Source organism: Clavelina lepadiformis, chromosome 6 (assembly GCF_947623445.1).
Source record: "Clavelina lepadiformis chromosome 6, kaClaLepa1.1, whole genome shotgun sequence".
Lineage (NCBI taxonomy): Eukaryota > Metazoa > Chordata > Ascidiacea > Aplousobranchia > Clavelinidae > Clavelina > Clavelina lepadiformis.
The window spans coordinates 7,498,559-7,518,876 of NC_135245.1; the positions used below are offsets into that span (position 1 = coordinate 7,498,559).

Sequence of the window (20,318 nt, forward strand, 5' to 3'; positions counted from 1 at the left end):
ATTCCTTATCAGCACAGGTGCTGGAAACAACCTGGAACGTACTAAAAAGAGTGTTCACACGAAGTTATTCAGAGCAAGTTTCCAAATATCAAATAATAGTCGAAGTGTTAATAAAAAAACAAGTTCATAAACTTCAATCAATAACTGGAAAGCACTTTTCCAAGAAATGATGTAATGGTATTAAAAATGCCACCCAGGCCGGTACATGTCAATGCAGTTGTTCTTAACAATAAGTGATGCTTCAGCTTGTGACTGACCATGCGGTCTGTGGCCAACACAACTATTTGTTACTTCCCGTGTGAAACTGAACAGTATACTGCATTACCTTAAAAATTGAATAATCAACCAATTGTACTAGCTCTTTGGTACCTATTAACAATTCAACCGTTTGCCAAAGGCGAATCTTGATTTATTTGAATAAAATTTCAATTACCAAAAAATTCTAACGATTGACAGGAAGTTTTCTGCATGTATACATTTGTGAGGGGGTGGATTTGTTATGTGATATCTACCCCCGGCCACACCAAGGCAGAAATTTAAATTTCGGGAATAAATAGGAAGGATTTCGGTTTTACTGCTTCTGTACGAATATCGTTTTGTATTAATAAACGCGATTTGCCTGATAAAGCACTTATGCAGCGATCACATTTTTAATTAGTATAAATGAGTCTTTGTTTTGTTAAGAAATTTAATATTTAAACCTTTCTTTAGGCTGTGGAACCTGTTTTCATTCATTCAAGTCTTGCGTCCGAGTTAAATTTGCTATGTTAACTCCGTAGTGACATCACAATCTATTTTATGTTACTTGCCATTACGAGTTTATGTTGGGCAATTTGAAAAAGTGTGAGATGAGCAAACGAGACTGGAGAGCACATATAAAATGCACAGCTTTATTATTAGAAATTTTGCAATTCCTAGAAAATTACATTGTTACGTCACAGAAAGACGATCGAAAGACACTCCAGCCAACCGAATGTTACCAGGTATTATCGTAGTCGTTGCTGTTTATGTACTGACTTTCTGGGTAAGCTTTCTAGTGCTGTAGTTAGTGATAGTGGCAGTTATTTCTCTCAAGAAGTTAGTGACATCTGACTGCCAGTATTAAGTGGCGTATGTACTTAAATTGTAAAATATCAGGTGGCCAATTCAACAAACGCTTTATTTGTTGCCATTTAACAGCTATTATAATAATTGACTTTGACTTTTTTTTGTACTGTACAAGGTATATGCATTAACGTATGCCCCGCCTGTTCAAGGTTTTGTGAAGTGGCTTACAAAACAAAAATAGTTGAAACTCTAGGATTGAGGTTCCCAGTCCCACACGATGCACGGTTTTATGGTCCCAGAAGGTTCGCGACTTGCGAGCTTCTAAAATACATTTGCGAGATTGGTTGGGGTGCTTTATGCATAAGAGTGACATGCGAATACTATCCAACATGAAGTTCATAAGGAGTGCTATGGGTGTAAAATACGGCCCGGACCGCGGTAATGACTGAAATAAAGCTCTCATCAATATTGGTGTTTGCAATGGGCTTTATCGGTTGTGGTAGTTACCACATCTATACGCACAGCTGTCTGAAGTTAAAGTTTATGGAACTTTCTTAATCTCCCAGCAACGTTGCTCTGCTTTTTGAAGGCAGGCAAGCATTTTTTGAGCAGTCGCAAAAAATTTAGGCTGCCACTATTTTACGGTAAAAATCGTACGTTCAAAACTCTATTTCACAGTTTCTTGTTAACCTAACTTAAATGTTATAGCTCAGTAACCTAAGCCTAAGCAAACTACCCACTAATCTAAATCTAACTTTAATTAAAACCTAAGTAGCTAAAATCAAGTTTTTCCATACCAATTCTCCTAACCAAACCGCCTATGTTTAACTATGAGCTGCGTGACCTACTTTCGGTGAAATGGTCACTCTCAAAAAGTTGTTGCGCTTGCTGCCCAAATGTGGCATGTTATTTACCGTATGATTTGGCCCGATGGAATTCATGGTCACAATTGAAAGGACTCAATTATTCCACCCAGTCGTAACAATCTTTGTTGGCCTTGCACTGTACTGAATAGTAGCAGCATACGATTTACCTATTGAATTTACCAATAAATGATTTACCTATATTAAACTTGGGAAAAACAAGCGGGTAGTGATTAGCGTTGGAGTTCATGACGAAAAATGATTAATTTCCTTGTTTCCAGGGTGGTGGAAAAATGAAAAAAGCTCGTGCGAACCCGAGGTTTTAAACCTTAATCTTGCGCAAACCCGCAAAAATGCTTCTGTCCCCGGGGTCAGAAACCTCAAAACCTACACTTCTAGTGGCAGCGTCTATATACGCGTGACGTATTATGCACTAATTTTTCTCAATTTAGACGGGCATAGCAAGTTTAGAAACTATTCCCGGGAGCAAATATTGGAATAATTATTACTTTTTGTTTTTTGGCCAAAAAAGCAAACGTTCGGGTGAAACCGAAAGTAAAGGTCGGGATCGTGATAGCGCTTAAAATGGTGACGTTCGGCAGATCCCTACTTTTTACACTTCACGTTAAATAATAATCAGAAATATTGTGTTTCCAATGTGGATAACTTTTATTTGCTTTTGTTGATACGGGGACGCTTAAAATGGCGTTAACGATAATGACAGGAGTTGACAATGACGGTAACAAGCGTTTCCATATCTGTTATAACTTTTAAAGTTTGGGCGTCACCTACTTAGTTAAATGAATTAAAAAAGAAAGAAGAAAAATTTAGTTAGAATGTTTAGTAGGTCGTGGAAGTTGGATTATTGGGGGGCAGTGACTAAATTGGGATCCATGTTGAAAAGAGCTGTGGTTATAACAGAAATGGAAACACTGTTTTCCGCCAATGCTGTTTATTACTCTCATTTTCTAGCGCTCATTTGATGCAGACAGTACTTGTTCTCTATTCCTTGACATACGTTGCTGCACTCGTGCAGATAAAGGTTTCTGATTAACACCATGTGTGATCACAACAATGCTTTTGTGATAATCTAGACTTATTTTTTATAAGAAACTTTAGGCTGAAACTTCTAGTAATTTAGCCTTTTCTATAAAGAAAATTATTGACCAAACTTAATTTGAAACAGACCCGACGAGTGGTAACCCAAAATGTGGCGTCAGTGAACTTCATGTAGGTAACATCATTGACTGACTTGTGACCAATGTTCCCTCTAAGCTGCGCGCGTGCGCAAATGCGCACTGCTGACACGGTCTCCGCGCACAGAAAATCTGTGTTGCGCACAAGAAAATAAGCCAACCTGAATTAAAAATAGAATAAACGCATAATAATGGCCACAGTGCGCACGTGGCACGTCTGATGTTGCTCACAGTGGTCCAAGGGACCGCTCAGGGAGTTAGTGTGTTTGCTCAGACTCGTGAAAAATTAGAGGGAACATTGCTTGTGACTCGAACAGCAACTTGACTTGAGTCTGAAAAGAAATGACTGTGTATACTATGATTGCTAGTTATCAATATTTGCACACGTGCTGTTTTGTACAGTCGGTACCGACAAGCAGCTTAAACTAAACCGGATCTAATTCTATTATTCCTTTAAATGAAAAAAAAATTATTTGAAATAAAACTCTAAATTATGCAATTTTTTTTCTCTTTTGCAATGATGTTGCGTGATCCATGCGTGCAAGTCACCGACAGTATTGGTAATTAACAACTACGTTAATAACTATCAACTACGATGATTATCAAAGTTGATTACTATTATATAATGATGATGATCATATAGAATATTGCTGTGGTAAATACTTTTCAGACCATCTATTTATTTTTGATTTAGATTTAGGCGTTCTTTGTTTGGAAGAAATTTGCTGTAGCTATATACAGATAGCAACCTCAACACAATTGGTATTATTTAATGCCTTACATTTTAGACGTAGAGTCACCTGCTTTATTTTGATTAGAGCGGAATGACTACTTCCCCATTTCAAAACGTTCCCAGTACCCCACAGCTAAGTTTGAGAAGTGGCGGCACTACGTCAACTCCGTTTTCCAGGTCTATGCTGGCTTCGGTTTTGATGGCAACACCGGGTATCATAATTTACAAACATTAATGTATTCCCGATTTTATACTGGGTCCTGGGGATCAATGGTTTGGAATAGACAAGTAGACTGACGTTTACTATGCCTCCTTGCAGCTTAAACATTGACTTAAATCTCAATTATTAACAACATCGATTATAATTACAATTTCATATGATCGTTTTCCATGACCAGTAAATACTGTCCGTTGAAATTTAGGGGCATCTCAGAACGAAGGAAATGCAAACCAGGGTGTTCCGTCTTCTCCTGCTATGGAATCATTTTCCACAAATGAATCCAATAGGTCAATATTAGTTACAAATCAGTTACTGACCCCAGCCAGGACACCTTTGGCTCAAGTACCGCAACTTCGAGAAAGTAAGATTGACCTAAAAACTACCATTTATAACGTCTTGTGCCGGCAACTGTAGTGTTCAACTTTCCACTGCTGCCCGAAAATGCTTCCGTAACCTTGCACCGTTATCTTTCGCTTGTCATATAAATTTAATCGATTTGTCTTCTTCATGGAACATGCAAAAACCTAAGGCTTTTTGTTTATATTTCTACAGTACTTCAGAACTCAGACTCATCTGCTGGTTTAAATCATGTTTCCAATGGTGGTAGCAGAAGAGGCTCTAAGTAAGCTGTAAATGATAGTTAATCGTGTATAACTGTGTGTATAAATACAAATATCAGATTTTGTAACATTAAAAGTAGAGAAACCACTTTTTAGCGTGAGCTTTAAAATGTTGACTCTAAATTGTGTGCAATTTTCACTTTATTTTGATCCAAAACTTTTAGAATAATACTGTCTTTCGCGTTTTTTTCGTACTCCTCCCTTATTAATACCAAATATTTTCAAATTGTCCCTAACATAAATTTGCAGTAATACATTTCATTGAATACCTAATGATGTCACGTTGAGAGGCAAAATTTAGTCGAGCACGAAATTAAAAAACGAAACTGCGCCTGAAATTATGTGGAAAAACCTAAATTTCTTTACTACATGAATAATAGCCTACATTTATTTAGCCTATTTCGGCTAAATAGAATAACAAAAGATCACAAACTTTTAAAGATGTTTACAAAAGGAAAAAACCACCAACAAACAGAAAGTGTTGATTATATTACCGTAGGCTATCGACAATTCTACCTACGGCTAGTTATGCAACAATATATAATATTGTAACCACGGCCTTAACATCTGGAAAAGAGGTTGGATTCAACTTGTATTTGCAACATGCAAGCCAAGGCAAAGGGACTCTAGCTAGGCCAATTTGTCTGGGCCTTCGATTTTGACTGGGCTATTGCTTACGGTGGTCGGACGATTCAACCCACGGACCATTCAACCCCCAGACGATTCAACCCACGGCCGATTCAACTCAGCACGATTCAACCCGCGGACGATTCAACCCACGGACCTTTCACGTACATATGGCTTAGGTTTAATTATCACCAAGTTACTTTGTAGCCAATTGTAAGCATAATATTGGACAGTCTAGACTTTAGAGTTAGGCCATCCTGAATAGGCAGGCCTGTACGTCGTGGTTAACGGTTATGGTACCATTGAAATCGTACCGTATTTTGTTCAGGTACAAACTTCAAACTAACCACAACGAAATAAGCAGAATTATAGCACACAGAATCCCTTTCTCTGCTATAGGAAAGGTTATTCGTTTATTTTCAAAATAATAAATTGACAAGAGACAAGCTACTTATACAGCTATTCTCAAAATGTTCGATCTCCCGATTTAAACTTTTTTGCGGGAAATCTTAATTCCCATTAACAAACAGTTGTTTCTAAGGTTTGACTTTTAATCGACGTGTAGGCTTTATTTATTTTTCGCTAAGCAGGCCTACTAGTTACAACACGGTATATAAACTTGTTTTTATTTCAACAAAAAATGTGTTGAAATGGCCAATATGTATAGTGGTAAAAGTGGCATCCGTGCCTGATAACGAACTGCGTAGGCGTTTTTGTAAATGGGTTGAATCGTCCGTGGGTTGAATCGTCCGGCATTGAATCGTCCGGGGTTGAATCGACCTAGAACCATTGCTTACCAATCATTATTATCACTCGTCCGTAAGCACCAACCAATGAAACAAACATTAGGAGGTATTGTGCACCAATATAAATTTATCAGTATAAATTAACAGAGCCATATACAGCAAGTCATCAACTGTTTGCGGGCAAATTAGCAACATCCTATTGTCTGACTTAAGCTGTTTCTAAATGCTCATTCTGTATACAGTATCTTGCATTGTTTCATTCAAAATGAACGCAAATGTGTACCCGTTTTTTCAACAATGCCTACTAATATTCATTAGAGCACTATAGGCCAGCTTACTACCAATGTAACAACCGTCCCTTTTTCAATTAAAAAGGGATTTATTGGGAAGGTTGCGATATAAGAAATATGCTATAACTTAAAATGTTTTTTTTTGTTTAGATTTTGGCCATTTTTGTCATCCAGTTTTTAAGAACAACTGAAATCCACCTTTTTGTTAACACATCCAAATATATTCAAAATTACCTAATTAATGCAAATTCACATGTTAAATTACAATGGTACCTTGGAAGCATAAACCATATAAAGTGCGTTGTAAAAGAAGAGCTCTATTTCAGCTTTGTTTTAATGGTGAAATGTTTATGAATCGATGCTAAGAAGACGTGCAGTTTTTAAACCGGATCAATGACCATTTGCCGTTTTTACTTGCTAATCGTTGAGTAATAATATTTGTTATTATTAAATTGTTTATTCAACATTCATCTGAAACCTTTTCTTAAGAAATTTAGTTTGGAAATGATTGGAAAGAAATTGTCAAGTAATGAATTCGATAAAAACGTTGAGAACCACTGAGACTATATAAGTACCGCAACTAACTTACATATACTATATTATACATATACTAACAGTATATCGGGGCAGGACATATTGGCTAATTTGTTTTAGGATTTGTGCAATCTCGTAATATTTTTGCGAAGTTTTATCTCGCTAATTATAACTTTGTGTCCTTGCAGTTGCAGTCAAGCCGATTTTGGCAACATCACTAGTTTTCAAGCTGTTTCAAAACCATCAACTGCTGCAGGTTAGTTGATGTTTGCTGTTTAAGTTACTATACAGATAAAATCAAGAACAGTTTTCTTTTACTGTATATTGAAACTATACTGAAGATGTAATTTTTCAAGTTAATTGTTGCTTTTAGTTAAATTACACCCTAACTGTTTGCTAAGAACTTCTGGATGAACAAGTTGTCCCTGCCTGCGCTGACGAAGATGAACATTACGATGACGTTGGAAACGATAAAACGAAAATCCGTGCGGAACAGCCGAGTAGAAATTTGACCCTCAGCTTTTCTGGTTCAAGTGGAAATATTGTCTTAGCCCAAGAACGGAGTAATATTGTTGCTGACGGCAACCGAAGTGAAAGAAACGTCATCAGTACAATGTCTGCCCTATTTGCTCAGGATGTTAATGATATTTGGGGATGAACACTATGCGAGACTTGTCATGATATTTTCATGACAGATGGTTTCAGTTAGAAACTTGAAACAGACATTCAAGCTGTCGTAGTTTCAAGGCATTGCTACTAAGTTCGCTATTTGGTTGAACCTGGTCAGTTACACAAACAACTTAGGAACTTTAATAAGAGTGTAACAGTGGCATGACAGTTTCAGTATGCTGTATTCAAACCTTTATCTACGCATACTCGCATTGATATACTGAGATAATTATTGAAATACTTCAGGACGATAGTAGTAGTATGAAGCAAATAAAAAGTTAACGGAAATGTACATAGACGAATACAAAAATACATTAGTGGCGTTAAAAATATAATCGATAAAATTAGAAGAATTGAAGCGGTATTGCAAAATCCAATCTGACTTATATATTGCATCCATTGTTCAATTCGTCACCTTGATTTCCATACCAAATTTCGCGGTACAGGCAAGCCTGTAAGTACCTGAAGTTTTCCTTGCCTTAAAGAGAGCAATGGCCAAACCGGTCTGTTAAAAAAAGTTCTGAAAGTGTACAAGTGCCTCTTTTCCGCCGCGGTGCTGGCGTTGTAGAAGGACAAAACACCCCGTTCGTAGTCTAGGAAAACTCCAATGCGAATTACTTTTGCGGCGTTTGTCGCGGCATGGGTTGGAACAAAAATATACTCTCTGTGGTGTTTGTGAATGGCGGAAAACCTGCAACAAATCATTGCTGAAATGGAAATTCTACAAAAGATAAGACAGTTCTGAAGCTAATGAAGAATGCTTTCTTATTATCATAACGATTTTTAACATAAAGCTAAACAAATTTTTTTATAGTAATAGAAAGTTTCCTAACCTATTGACTATAGTTGTCATAAAGAATTGGAAGAATACCGTTATGTCATATAGCCTACATTTTAAAACAAATGCAACAATGGTAATATGATTTTGAAATTGAACACAGGGATGATGCATTTGTATGTAAGTCTGAAGGTGAAACCGGGGCTGGGTGTTTCAATTTTTATGTTTATGTGAGATAAGACCAACTTAGTAGGCTAACCAACTAAATTCTTGCAGTAATCGGTACATTTTACACCACCAGCCTCTACCCGTGACGTTTGTCAGCAAGGGAACCGCTTTTATTAGAATGAAACCACAATTACATTCGCCCAGTAACACTGTAGCTGAACTTCCAGCAAGCTCACTATCATCGAGCATGTTGGCAAACAAGTTAACCTCTACCGTTAGTTTTTATGTTTCTCTATGATCCACTTTTAACAAAGCAGCCTCCACTCTTTTGGGATCGTTTGGTGGTTGGCTAGGAAGCTAATGTGGTGGAGGGTAGACAGAAAACATAATAAACGTCTCAAATTCGAGACTTAAGGCATGAAGCATCTAAACAACGTAACCGGCCAGTCCGCTCACTCTCGTTTTTCCGTGCTTCCTCTTTTCCAACTCTGTCGCAACTCTTTTACTACGATACTATTGGACGAGGGGAGAGATCACAGGTCGACTGGATTTTTGGTAAAGGAAGGGCTTCCGGTTTTAGAAATCATCTGCACGGAACTCGTATCTTATATGCGAAACTTACCGATAATTGTTTGCTGCATAGTTTTCTATCTTTCTGCTAGCGAGTTACGACATCACAAGATCCTTATATTCTTGAAAAAAGGGTCATTGTGTATGCAACTCTTAAGGCTCAGAGCCGCTAAGAGTCCCAAAGAATCATAACGATATAGAATAATTGTATATGCTTTTATGTGTCCCCGTCAAGTTCCTCAAACGCCTGATCTATGCGGCCACCTAAAACACATAACCGACATTTTTCTCCCCAGTGGACTGGGTTACGATACGGGGAGTCAACCATACCAGGTCACTTTTATGGCGCAGGACATCGAGGACAGCTTCCCAGCTAACAAAAAGCCAGCGCTTTACTTCAAGATTTTACAACTGTGTAGAGTGCAGTATGGCGCCACCCCGTGGCCTGCAAGCTGCTCACAGACAGGCACTTGGTCCATATGATGTTGGAGCTTGTCTGCAATAGGAGTTTTACCTTCACCACCAGTATAACGGTTGGCGAAGCAAGCCACAACACCTCAAGAATGGCGTCTCACAAACATCAGTCTTGGTCTCCTTTTTCAACATCTATTCGAAATTCTAAACTCATGACCTACCGAACACGATATCGTCCAAGTGCGCTTTGCATTATTGCACATTATTAGGCTACTTATTGCACTGCTAACTTACAAGCACTAACAAATTCTTTCTGAATGGATCAAGCGTATTCTAAATCAAAAAAGGAATTTGTAGGTTTTACACTATTACTAAACTTAAAAAAATACGTTTTTAGCAAAAAAGAGAAGTTTTTATATATGCCTACCATTATGTTGTTATTTAACTTACTACAAGCCCAAACTATATAACAAAACGACATAGCAATGGCACAGTTGCACAGGAGCAGTTTTCTTATGCGATGATTGATGTTTGAGATAATTTTTTTTTGGCAATTTGAAGCGTCTGTGTCTGCACCTGCCGCTTGTTTTTGTATACTTTCTGTGTAAGTCATAGGCTAATATTTTTATGTGGGCTATAGTCTACAAGCTACTCATCAGCTTGGTCTCTAGGCTTACTTAAAATTTATAATTTAACTGTTATACCTGTCCGGATAAGTGAGGCACAAGGCCCAACAGTTGTGCTCGTCAGCCAATGTTTTCGTGCCTTGCATATGTTTATAGGCTACACCCAGTCTATATTCCATGCTACGATTCACGGAGATCTCCCAGTATTGTTTCCCCTGTAAATGTTTATAAAGGTATGAACAAAAGTCTGCTGAGAAGCGAGACATTGACTGTGTCGTTTACCTGAGTTATAGAAGAATTTCCGAGAACTGTAGCAAATTGTGTACGCTTTAACCGCCCATTTACTCCGTTGACCGCAGCAATACCTTGGTATTTTGTGGAATAAGGATTTGTTCTAAATAAATTGTTTTATTAAAGCAATAAATTAATAATTGTGTATGTGTTCAAATCATAGGCCTACATGCATATTTGAACAGTATATATATAGGTTATTACCGTCGATCCAATAAATGACTTACCCATTGGTTACAGAAACAACACCGTTAGGGTGATGACGCATTACGAAACCATTTCTTTCTGCCCCGATATATTCAACTGATGAATAGTTGGTGGATACTTTCAAGGCTGTATGAGCAGTAGTTGGGTCTAACTTGAAGGAAAATCTTTTCTTACTTTGCCTGCGGAAGATTTAGTGAGAAATTGAGTTTGTTTTATTTGAGGTTTCCCATTTATCAAAAAGAAAAAAGAATTCTAACCTTGGAGTTATACCATTGGAGACAATGGTTTCGCTACTTGCTATACTACTATCGACTTCAGAGCATTCCAGACGAATCTTTTCAATTTCATCTTGTACGACGTTTAAGTCCAATGCAACGCGAGGGCTCTCTTTGAAAATAAGATTTTCTTCGCTGTTAATCGTTGAACGATCACAATTTGCCTTGGAATCGGGGTGTTTGAAATCTCTATCGACAAATGAAAGGAAGACGTTGAATGCCAATAAGACTGCTTATAACTTATTACAACATCGTGGACATCGAGAAGCAGCCTGAAACTTTTCTATAGACAACACTTTAACAATACAGGAAAACGTTCTGTAAACGCCACAGTCAAAAGCGTTCAAGGGTGTACTTACACGATAGTTAATCCGTTGTATTCCTAAACAAAAATAAGTAGTAAATATGATAAGATTTTTTTATCTTGGTAGTTAGTTGAGTAAACGGATGGTATAATTGATGCAAGCTGCGTCTACCTCCAACATTTTGACGTCATCACTAGTTTTTAGAACAGCATCGATTTGGCCCCAAGCTGTCTCCTGCTGGTTTTGTATTCCATGAATAAAATTTATTTTCTTGGCCTTTACTTTGTTTACTTCAGAAATTACTTCCTCCTCCTTTTTCCGTAATCTCAAAATTACTTGTTCAAATTGAGTATGAATTCTTTGACGAAGTTCGTCGTTGCTGGTCTTGAAAATAATTGAAATGTTTTTATGCAATAAAATGTACATTCCTATACAAATTGGTAGCTTATAGTGGCGTGAAAGAAAATAACGACAAATGATGCAGAGAAATATTCTGCGTATTTATGGGTCTATATCGTAGATTTTGTCGGTTAAATTTCAGATATATAGAGTTATAGACTATAAGAATGCAAAGCAATGAGTAGTATTGTAACAGTTAATGTGCATGTGCGCTTATTATAATTAACTTCAAAATGTATATGTTAGAGCGCTTGTTGTTTTATCTTTGTCGTAGAACATGTTACCACTCAAGTCTTTTTAATTGTATTTAACTTTCCTTGACGTAGTTGCTTATGTAAACACTATGGCGATTCAAGTGTTCGATTTCGTTATAAAAAGGACTAACAGGCGCCACAAAACCTATATTAAAAAGAAAGTCGTAAAAATGCCAGCAAGCTTTCTTTTTTTCATTATGAAGAACATTCCGAAAAAAAATTGAAAATCTAAAAAAGTTAGAAATGAAATCCACCATGTAGTACAAAACTACTTGATTTGAATTTGGATTCTTAATATTTTTAATGATTTCAGCAGTTAGTCCAAACTTGCTTATACAAACAATTACATTCTCGACACTAAGTGAAGCATAGGGAAAACAAAAACACATGGGGAAGTATTTCTGTGCGCTTTCTGAACATTTCGTCAAAACAGTTGGCCTTTATGCTACAGTATAATTGGTGCAACGTCACTATACATAGAGTATTTCATAATTCGCAGATTCCCAATGTACAGTATGCACTTACCTCAATGTTTTTTCGTTTTGTTCTCATCTGAGAAATCACACTTTCAATCCTACGTTTTCGTTCAGCCAAGTTAACCTGTAAGTTTTTTTTAAAGGGTTTGTAAAAAGTTACTAATTTAAATAAGCCATTGCAAATCAACCCGCCCTATAGACATTTCCTTGGTCAAGTGTTTATGCAAGTATCAGCAAGCTTGACCAAACAAACGTTTACGATATAGGCTTTATAAATCGTTTTTTGTTCAGATGACGCTTGCCATAGGTCTACACTCTACAACATAATACCATGATGCACAAGTTAAGACATCTTCATTTATTCAGTTTGTTTTTGAAATCTATAAAATTAAAACGATACATAAAGGGTCAAAACTAGTTTCAGAGCCCAATTTACTAACGACCATTGCCCCTTGCACTTACTCTAATATTTTCAGCCGCAGCTTGTATGGGAGAAACAGAATGATCCTTATGTTTCTGAAAAGCGCATTTGTAGCATACGGTTTCGACGCAAACTGCGCAATACAAGACAGCTTCCAGGGTTTCACCACCGTTTGATCCATCATGGAAAGGACAAACGGGTAAAAAGTATCTTGGACTTTTTTCCTGTTAAGCATATAAAGTAATCACATGATTTAAGATTTGCCGAATTCGTAAACAAAAAAAAATTTTTCAATGACGTTCTAACACCATTGTTACTAAATTACCTATAGGCTTACAGTTGTCATTATATCTGCAAAACTTTAGCATATAAATAGATATCGCAAACGTCTTTTTTCAAAATCTTTGAACCAATCAAGAAATTGTCCCATATTTGCTTACAGAAGATAATGTTAACAGCGGTCAATAAAAATTGTTTTGATTGATGACAACTGGTGGATTTTGATATTTGGAAATGACGTTTCACAAAGTTTAAATAAAACAGACCTTCTTTTTGTTTCCCTCTTCTTTTGTTGTCAAATACTTTGTCAAATTCTTTTTCAATGCATTCATTGCCACCAAATTATAGCAACAGGTTTGTTAACGTGATACAATTTTTACACAACTGTGTGTAGAAATAATAAATTTAAGACCAACGTAAAGGAGGAAATCATTTATAACTATTTTTGGTTCCACATATTTCACTGTATGGTGCAAACGCAAATTGACATGCTGTGGTTTGTCGTGGTAAGGTGACTAAGAGATTACACAGGTTGTTGCGTTAGTTGTAGCTTACCCATTTAAAAGTCTATGGCCTTGCTCTGCCCTCAGCTCTCATACTGATACAAGCATTTTATATATTGTAAAACTGACAGCGTACAGATTCCTGTTAAAATTTATGGGTACATTTCTGTTGGTATATCTGTAATATCAGCTACACAGTGTTCAAATTGAAACAAAGGCATCATTGTTTTTTCTACACGATCACTGCTCTTGCATATACTGTAGAGCAAGGGCAGGCAACTTCTTCGGTCGGCGGGCCTGATATGAGAAAATGAAGTATTTGGCGGGCCGGATTCCTGAATCGATACATTAATCGTGTATCGTGGCTGACCGACATTAATCGTGTATCGTGGCCGCAGGCCACATTATCATGTAAGACCGGAAACTGTCTGCGGGCCGCTAAAAATCCCGTCGCGGGCCGTATGTTGCCCGCCCCTGCTGTAGAGTGATCAACTTGCCTTCAAGAAAACATAGCTTTTGCCACTTTTTGACAAGCCGCATTTAGGCGTAATCCATAACATAATCAGTTAATCACTTATGAATTCCATATTTCTGTCAAGAAGGCAACATTATCGCCAATGACTGTTATGATTTATTGCAGCCTCGATAGCCAATGGTCAGTAAGTGTCATCTTCTGTTCCAAGGGGTCTGGTGGCACTCAGCCCTGGAAATGATTGGATTTTCTAGATCTAGTTCTGCGTAGAATGCATTGAATTTGCTTTTTTCAAAAGATGGTTTTCTCTGTGCATCGACAATTTTGCTAAAATTTTCAACCTTTTCGCACCATTTCCTTCAAAAATTGGCGACAACTCTCCAACTGTCTTATAAATATATGTAATTTTAAATATGTCATTGTAGATCGATTCTTTACCGATCTATAAAACTTAAAACTTGACATTATTTTCACAAAAAAATTGGCTTTATTCGAAGAAATATAAATAAAGAACTAGAAAACCAGAAAAACTTTAGAACCACATTTATTTCTATACTTTAAATGTGATGTATGAAACGTTGGCAAAACGTTTATTGAGCATTAAATTTTTGCAAAACTGCTTTTTCAGTCTTGCAACTGATTGTGCAATTGTGCAACGAAATAAACATATTAATATGCCATATATATGATAATGATAACCAAAATGCTGTGGGTGACAAAGACGCATAGCTTATACTGCCCTGTCGGTCAGGTGCAATATAAAACCTTGTTCTAATCATTTTTCCAGGAAAGCAAAAATCCAAATTATAAGAAAATAATATGCAATGTTTAATTTAATGTTTCTGAACAAGAGCGAAAACGCAAATTGACCAGACAAAAAAACTGGCCTAAAATCAAAGAAATTGACTTTTACAATTACCATTATTGATCATGAATTACTGTAGTCATATGTACGACATAGACTACTTATAAACTGTCAAATATATGATAATCATATAATACAGATTACAGTTAAACGAAATTTTGGCCGATGGTTATATCCTATACCTATTCTTGCATAATTATCCTAGTTTTTCAATAAGTTATAGCTTTATAGTCTACGCTCAAATAGCTTAACGACAAACAGATGTATTTCAAAATTGTTATAAGTTTTGACTCCTGGCCAACAGATATACAGGGGTCGATACGTATCCTTAAGAGCCTTATTATAGCTAATGGTCAATGTTTTGTCAATTTACTCCCAGACAATAGGACTACAATTAAGGCCAACATATAAAATGCTGTTGTATGTTTAATAGAATATGTGTCCGACGATGACTTTAAATATGTCCGCACCAACAACACCACGGTATTAACAACAGATTTTCCAAAAATAAAAAAGTAGAAAAATAGTCACAAATAACCACCACCACTACCATCCTCGAACGAACTGAAACAACAAAAGCAAGACTCTATAAAACAGAAGTTCCTTATCTATTTGAAAGAATAGTAGGTTGATTGGAATGTACGAAATAACTGACGAAAACAAGCCTTCGCTACGCTTTCAGCAACTCGATAACAATAAGACAAGTGGGTACAGCGATGCCAAATCCGAGACACAAACATGAATTTCAACATCTTGGTGCTTATTTAGGAAGGATGATTTTGCAAAGTTCCTATAATACAGACAAATGACAAGAGCAACGAATTGTAAGTATAAACATGTTTGCTTTTATCCACAGAGCACAGCACGCAATTTCTTCCAATGAACAGCAAGCTATCGCTAAACAATAGGCTATTGTTGCTTCGCGACATCTATAGTCAGTTCAATCAATGCTGTTAGCTTACAGAGCAGTGGTTCTCAACCAATGGTCATGCAGAACCGTCGCTTATAGGATGTGCGCAGCCTAATCACAAAATTGTTAACAGGACTATCTTTCAAAAACTGAAAATCAATATTTTATCACTGTGTGGTTAGGGTGCATTAGAGTACAATATAGGCATTTACGCCACACTGCACCATTAACAAATTTATTGGACTACGGTAGCTAATACCGTGATGCAATTAGTACAGTGAAAGATTTTGTACACGATAATTGTTGTACATTAGCTGTATATGTACAAGACAGTTAAGCTTGTTTATGATGCAATTCGGACCAGACGTTAGGATTATTTTTGATACGATTTGCGCATCGACAAAAATATTGCCAAGATTATTTGAACAGATGTGGGAGCATAAAATCGAAGGAACGCATTTGAGCGGAAGCCAAAATTTAGGTTTTGTGCAAAAATATACTAAAAATTGCTACCGGTATTATAATGGAATATTGGCTTATACTTAAATTCACGGTTAATGTTTTTAAAAAGCGCTGTTTATTCCAAGTTGAAAAGAAACCAACGGAAAATTTTGTAACTTTTTAATGGCAAAACGAAAGTTCGATAAGTCGGCGATTTACTTGTCCCAAATTACAGAGAGCGATGCATCTTGTAGGGTATGTTCGCTTATTTTAGCCGCGAATTGCCGGCATAACAGCATTTTTATTCCAAATTGAGCAAGGGTATTATGAATGTGATATGACAATAACAAACAAACAAATAACTCCACCAAGGACGGTCCCAAGCCCGGCTGTAAAAGGAGGAAGGTTTAGTTTCGGGTTAGTACCCCGACCTTGTCAAAATACCTGACTGCTACAGAAATAGTAATAGAAGCCAAACAAACTCGGTAAAATGATAAGCGAAGAATGTCGCATTGGATCGAACTCGATGGAAATCTTTAACTGACCTACGTGTCCAAAAACAGTACACGAGGATCTAATGATGAATGAATGATGATGACAAAACAACTTACTACAAATAAGATGTCGGTAGCTATGTACTGTACATATCAGCAAAATCATGCAGCGATATCGAAAGGATTTGCTCGTTGAAGCGAGCGTGGTTAACTATACACAGAAAGTCAAATTTGTTTACTCAATAATTACAAATAGGATATTCTTGCGAAATAAAAATTTATCTTATTGTGTTAGTTGACTGGTTTGTTACCAATTTATCAATGACGTCTGCGGATTCAAAAGCAGTTGATAAAAAATGTATAAAACATTTACAATACGATAATTTAACAAACGAAAATGGCTGCCTGGGATTGCATGACTCTATATACGACATACGTCCTTCTACTCAGCCGTGGTAGGTAATTGTTGTGGGTGACCATTTCTGCTTGAGAGCGTGCGCTGATTTATTTGGTCAAATGTGTTAAGCGTTGAAATTGTGTTCTATCATCAAGTACATTACTTAATGTGACCTATACGTTGATGAGTTTGCGTCGGGCAAAAAAACTCTTAAAATTAAGGAAATTCTTTCCACTTATGCAGATATTGCTTGCAAGCTTTAAAATAATTTCTTAAAGTGTGACAAAACATCAACTAAAATCAATCAGTCAATCATCAATTAAACATTAAAATTAATCGCAACGTGATGGTTGAAGAGTTAATTGGGTCAGACAGAAACGTTACCTTAACGTTCTATTTTTACCATATTTTGACATAATTTTAACATAATTTTGACCTTTTTGATTTCATTTGAAACTTTGACTTTGAGTTTCCCCTGCTCTTACTAGCTTCTTGTGTGTCACAGCCTAGCCTAGCCTAGCCTATAGCTACACGTCGTTGGGGCACCAAGGAACAACAAATCTAAAAAGGTTATCAGAACCACCGGCTTCAAGCGTATCTAACAAAAGATGACTTTTTTGCAATCAGAATATAGATGAACACAAAGAAATCTTACTTGTGTTGAAACTTGGGGTATCATCACATCCTGTTTAGCAGAGTGTCTTTTCCAAGTTCGTTCATTTCCGGGAATGGTGACATCAGCAGTTATCTCACCGAGCTTTATGGGTGAGACCTGCTGCTTTACACCCCCTTCACCGTCTGCTAATATTTCCATTTTACCGCTAAAAATGTGTTTTGGATTTTTGGTTATCCCAGCAGTTACCCCGTTTAAACCACAATTTGAGGTACGTTCCACTTGTGTAAGTTCGGTTTGTCCAACTGTGTCACTTTCTGGACATAGCTGGCATCTTAACCCTTTGTTGACTCTTTGATCTTTATCTGCTAAAATACAGAATATGGCATGTTAATAGTACTGGCTTTTACTGTGGGCCTATATGGGTAGTAAGATGAAAGGTTCATCAATGACTATTACTGTACAATATGCCACGACTATTATTGCGTTATAATTCGCAGACAATAACAAATCAGCCTCGTTTACATAAAACGTCCCGATTAACATCGAAATACATCTCTAACATATCTAAATTACTGATACAGAGTTTTGATTGATTTAAAACAGGGGTTGTAAAAATTTTCGTCGTTGCTAACCCCATGGAAGCTTTTAAAAATAAAATTTACCACTTCTTTGTATAGCGCGTTGTTACCGCAAACAAATATAAAACTGCTGAAGAGACAAACACAAAATTTTGAAACACATGTCTGTAAGTGAATGTGTTAAGTTTTGCAAACAACAACAAAATAGTGATTTTTTGGTTAATGTGTTGAATTTTTATAATTACAAAAAATGTTTGCTTAATTCCTGCTAAATTAGATTTATAGCCTTGGTGAATTGAATTTACCCAAGATTTAACCCCTGATCTTGAAGGATAAAAAGTCGCCGGAGACAGTAGTATGACTGCAACAACAAATCTTCATTGTCTTATATTGGTATTACGTTAGCTTACATTACTATTATATTGCTAATTGCTGTTATTACCAAAGTGGCATGAGGTAATTGTAATACCCAATAAGAACTAATATAATTTGTTGTTTAATGGGGATATTTTAGAAATACGGAAAAAGTTGAAGCTATAGCATTACAAACTACGGTTTTCAGTAGGCCTACTATATTAGCTTACCATTGAAATGCTTTTGTGCAGACTTCTTTGAGTTTTGAACTTGAGAAACTTCTAAAACTGTTATGCAACTTGGACGTGGCCTTGCGCGCACGTTATTGCTATCTTCTGAGTCGCAGATTTGTTTTTTATCAAAAGGAATTCTGTTTTCTTTGCTTTTGCAGTTACCGTTTATCTGTACTTTTTTCCGTGGTTCTTCTAAGCAACTAATAACCGCTTCTCTATCTAGGCTGTATTCCAGGGTGAGGGCATGTTTCGTCGGGCTCTCTTTCGCATATGATCCGGAGTGTCCATTGGAAAGGCTGCTGTGGCAATGAGTACATTTCTTTTTCTCGCTAGTAACACTCGCCATCAAGGACGCGTTGGGACTTAAGGACCTATAATTTGTATCTAAACGCTTGTCATGACAATATGAAACTCATACATAGTCGGTATTGCAAAGCTGTGTTTGATAGACGGCTATTATGAAGGCTCCACTTGTTTGGCGTTAAGTACGCTTAAGGCCTCTCTCCACCCGGGTTCAACATGTCCATATTTTTTATTCCGATATAGCCCAGATTTGAATGATTTGTTTATATACAATTTTTAAATTGCTATATGGCTACCATGCACTGCAAAGTAAAACGTGCATATAAAGGATTTGCAAATTATGATCTCAGTTCTTTGAAACAACTTAGTAGTAACTGCAGTGCCACAAGCAAGTTCTGGGTAATTATAATCAACTACAAAAGTATAACTATACAGATAGATTACCAAATTAAAATATACTAATACAGTAATTAAATATCACCACAAACCATTGTAACATGAGTGCAGTGTGTATAATATTGAAATTTAAGTTAATGTTGTCCGAACCGTGTTAACCCAATTTCAAAGTAAAATAAAAAACAAGATATACTTTTGCACTCTTAAGGTTAACTTTATATTTTTCGAAACGAGCTTTCGCAAGCATAAGCTTGCTTCTTCAGGTGTACTGTGTAAAAATATAAAGTTAACCTTAAGAGTGACAAAATATATCCTGTTTCTTATTTTACTTTGAAATCTAAGCTATATACGCTGCTCGAGGATTGAAGACTTATTGCTACAATCTATCCTAAAATGATGACTATCTACTCTGCAATAATTCGGCAAAAATTTTTAGTTACCTTATTGCAACAGTATAGTATAGCTATATAGGCTAGACCTACTAAAGTTTTTAAGTCCAAACTGTTTCTATATGTTGTATTTTGCGTCTCCTAACAGTTTATTGTGACTCCAAAATTTAAATGCTTACAAAGAAATTCAAAAAATTACAAGAAATAATATTCATATGTAAATCCTCCGTTAATTTTGTTAATGTCGCTTTCACACACTGGCCTTTTTTATATCGGATGTTCGCATTATATGAGTACTTGCATAGCCTAAATAATAGCTAGTGTATAGATTGAGTACATGTATGTTCCCAGTGGCTTGT

The 20,318-nt window shown here is 36.4% G+C and overlaps 2 protein-coding genes across 4 annotated transcripts; one reads left to right on the forward strand and one right to left on the reverse strand.

The window, feature by feature from the left end:
* Nucleotides 1-740: 740 nt before the first annotated feature.
* On the forward strand, nucleotides 741-7,732 carry LOC143463327 (uncharacterized). 2 transcript variants are annotated; one of them, XM_076961790.1, is made up of 6 exons: nucleotides 741-983; nucleotides 3,925-4,051; nucleotides 4,262-4,420; nucleotides 4,612-4,681; nucleotides 7,065-7,132; nucleotides 7,278-7,732. In XM_076961790.1, exons 1-6 carry the CDS (start codon nucleotides 822-824, stop codon nucleotides 7,532-7,534), a joined length of 843 nt encoding a protein of 280 aa, XP_076817905.1. In that variant the 5' UTR covers nucleotides 741-821; the 3' UTR covers nucleotides 7,535-7,732. The 2 variants fall into 2 exon arrangements, with proteins under 2 accessions (XP_076817905.1, XP_076817906.1); XM_076961791.1 differs by lacking the exon at nucleotides 741-983 and adding an exon at nucleotides 2,781-3,140.
* Nucleotides 7,733-7,932: 200 nt separating this feature from the next.
* Nucleotides 7,933-19,465, reverse strand: LOC143463326 (uncharacterized). Of its 2 annotated transcripts, none has more exons than XM_076961789.1 (11): nucleotides 18,869-19,465; nucleotides 17,746-18,068; nucleotides 12,771-12,953; nucleotides 12,358-12,432; nucleotides 11,351-11,563; nucleotides 11,234-11,256; nucleotides 10,857-11,063; nucleotides 10,620-10,778; nucleotides 10,384-10,495; nucleotides 10,180-10,316; nucleotides 7,933-8,236 (listed from the first exon to the last, which is right to left on the reverse strand). In XM_076961789.1, the coding sequence occupies exons 1-11, from the start codon at nucleotides 19,215-19,217 to the stop codon at nucleotides 7,957-7,959; spliced, it is 2,061 nt and encodes a 686-aa protein (XP_076817904.1). In that variant the 5' UTR covers nucleotides 19,218-19,465; the 3' UTR covers nucleotides 7,933-7,956. The 2 variants fall into 2 exon arrangements, with proteins under 2 accessions (XP_076817904.1, XP_076817903.1); XM_076961788.1 differs by having other exon boundaries at nucleotides 17,746-18,071.
* Nucleotides 19,466-20,318: the final 853 nt, after the last annotated feature.

Bases quoted from the DNA above. Each gene is read 5' to 3' on its own strand.
- LOC143463327 (XM_076961790.1), top strand. From the start codon at position 822: ATGTTGGGCAATTTGAAAAAGTGTGAGATGAGCAAACGAGACTGGAGA. The intron at 4,682-7,064 runs GTAAGCTGTAAA...GTGTCCTTGCAG, and splicing joins GGTAGCAGAAGAGGCTCTAA to TTGCAGTCAAGCCGATTTTG. The intron at 7,133-7,277 runs GTTAGTTGATGT...CTGTTTGCTAAG, and splicing joins AAAACCATCAACTGCTGCAG to AACTTCTGGATGAACAAGTT.
- LOC143463326 (XM_076961788.1), bottom strand. From the start codon at position 19,217: ATGGCGAGTGTTACTAGCGAGAAAAAGAAATGTACTCATTGCCACAGC. The intron at 18,072-18,868 runs GTAAGCTAATAT...TCTGTATTTTAG, and splicing joins TGCACAAAAGCATTTCAATG to CAGATAAAGATCAAAGAGTC. The intron at 12,954-17,745 runs GTAAGATTTCTT...TATGCTTAACAG, and splicing joins TACCCCAAGTTTCAACACAA to GAAAAAAGTCCAAGATACTT.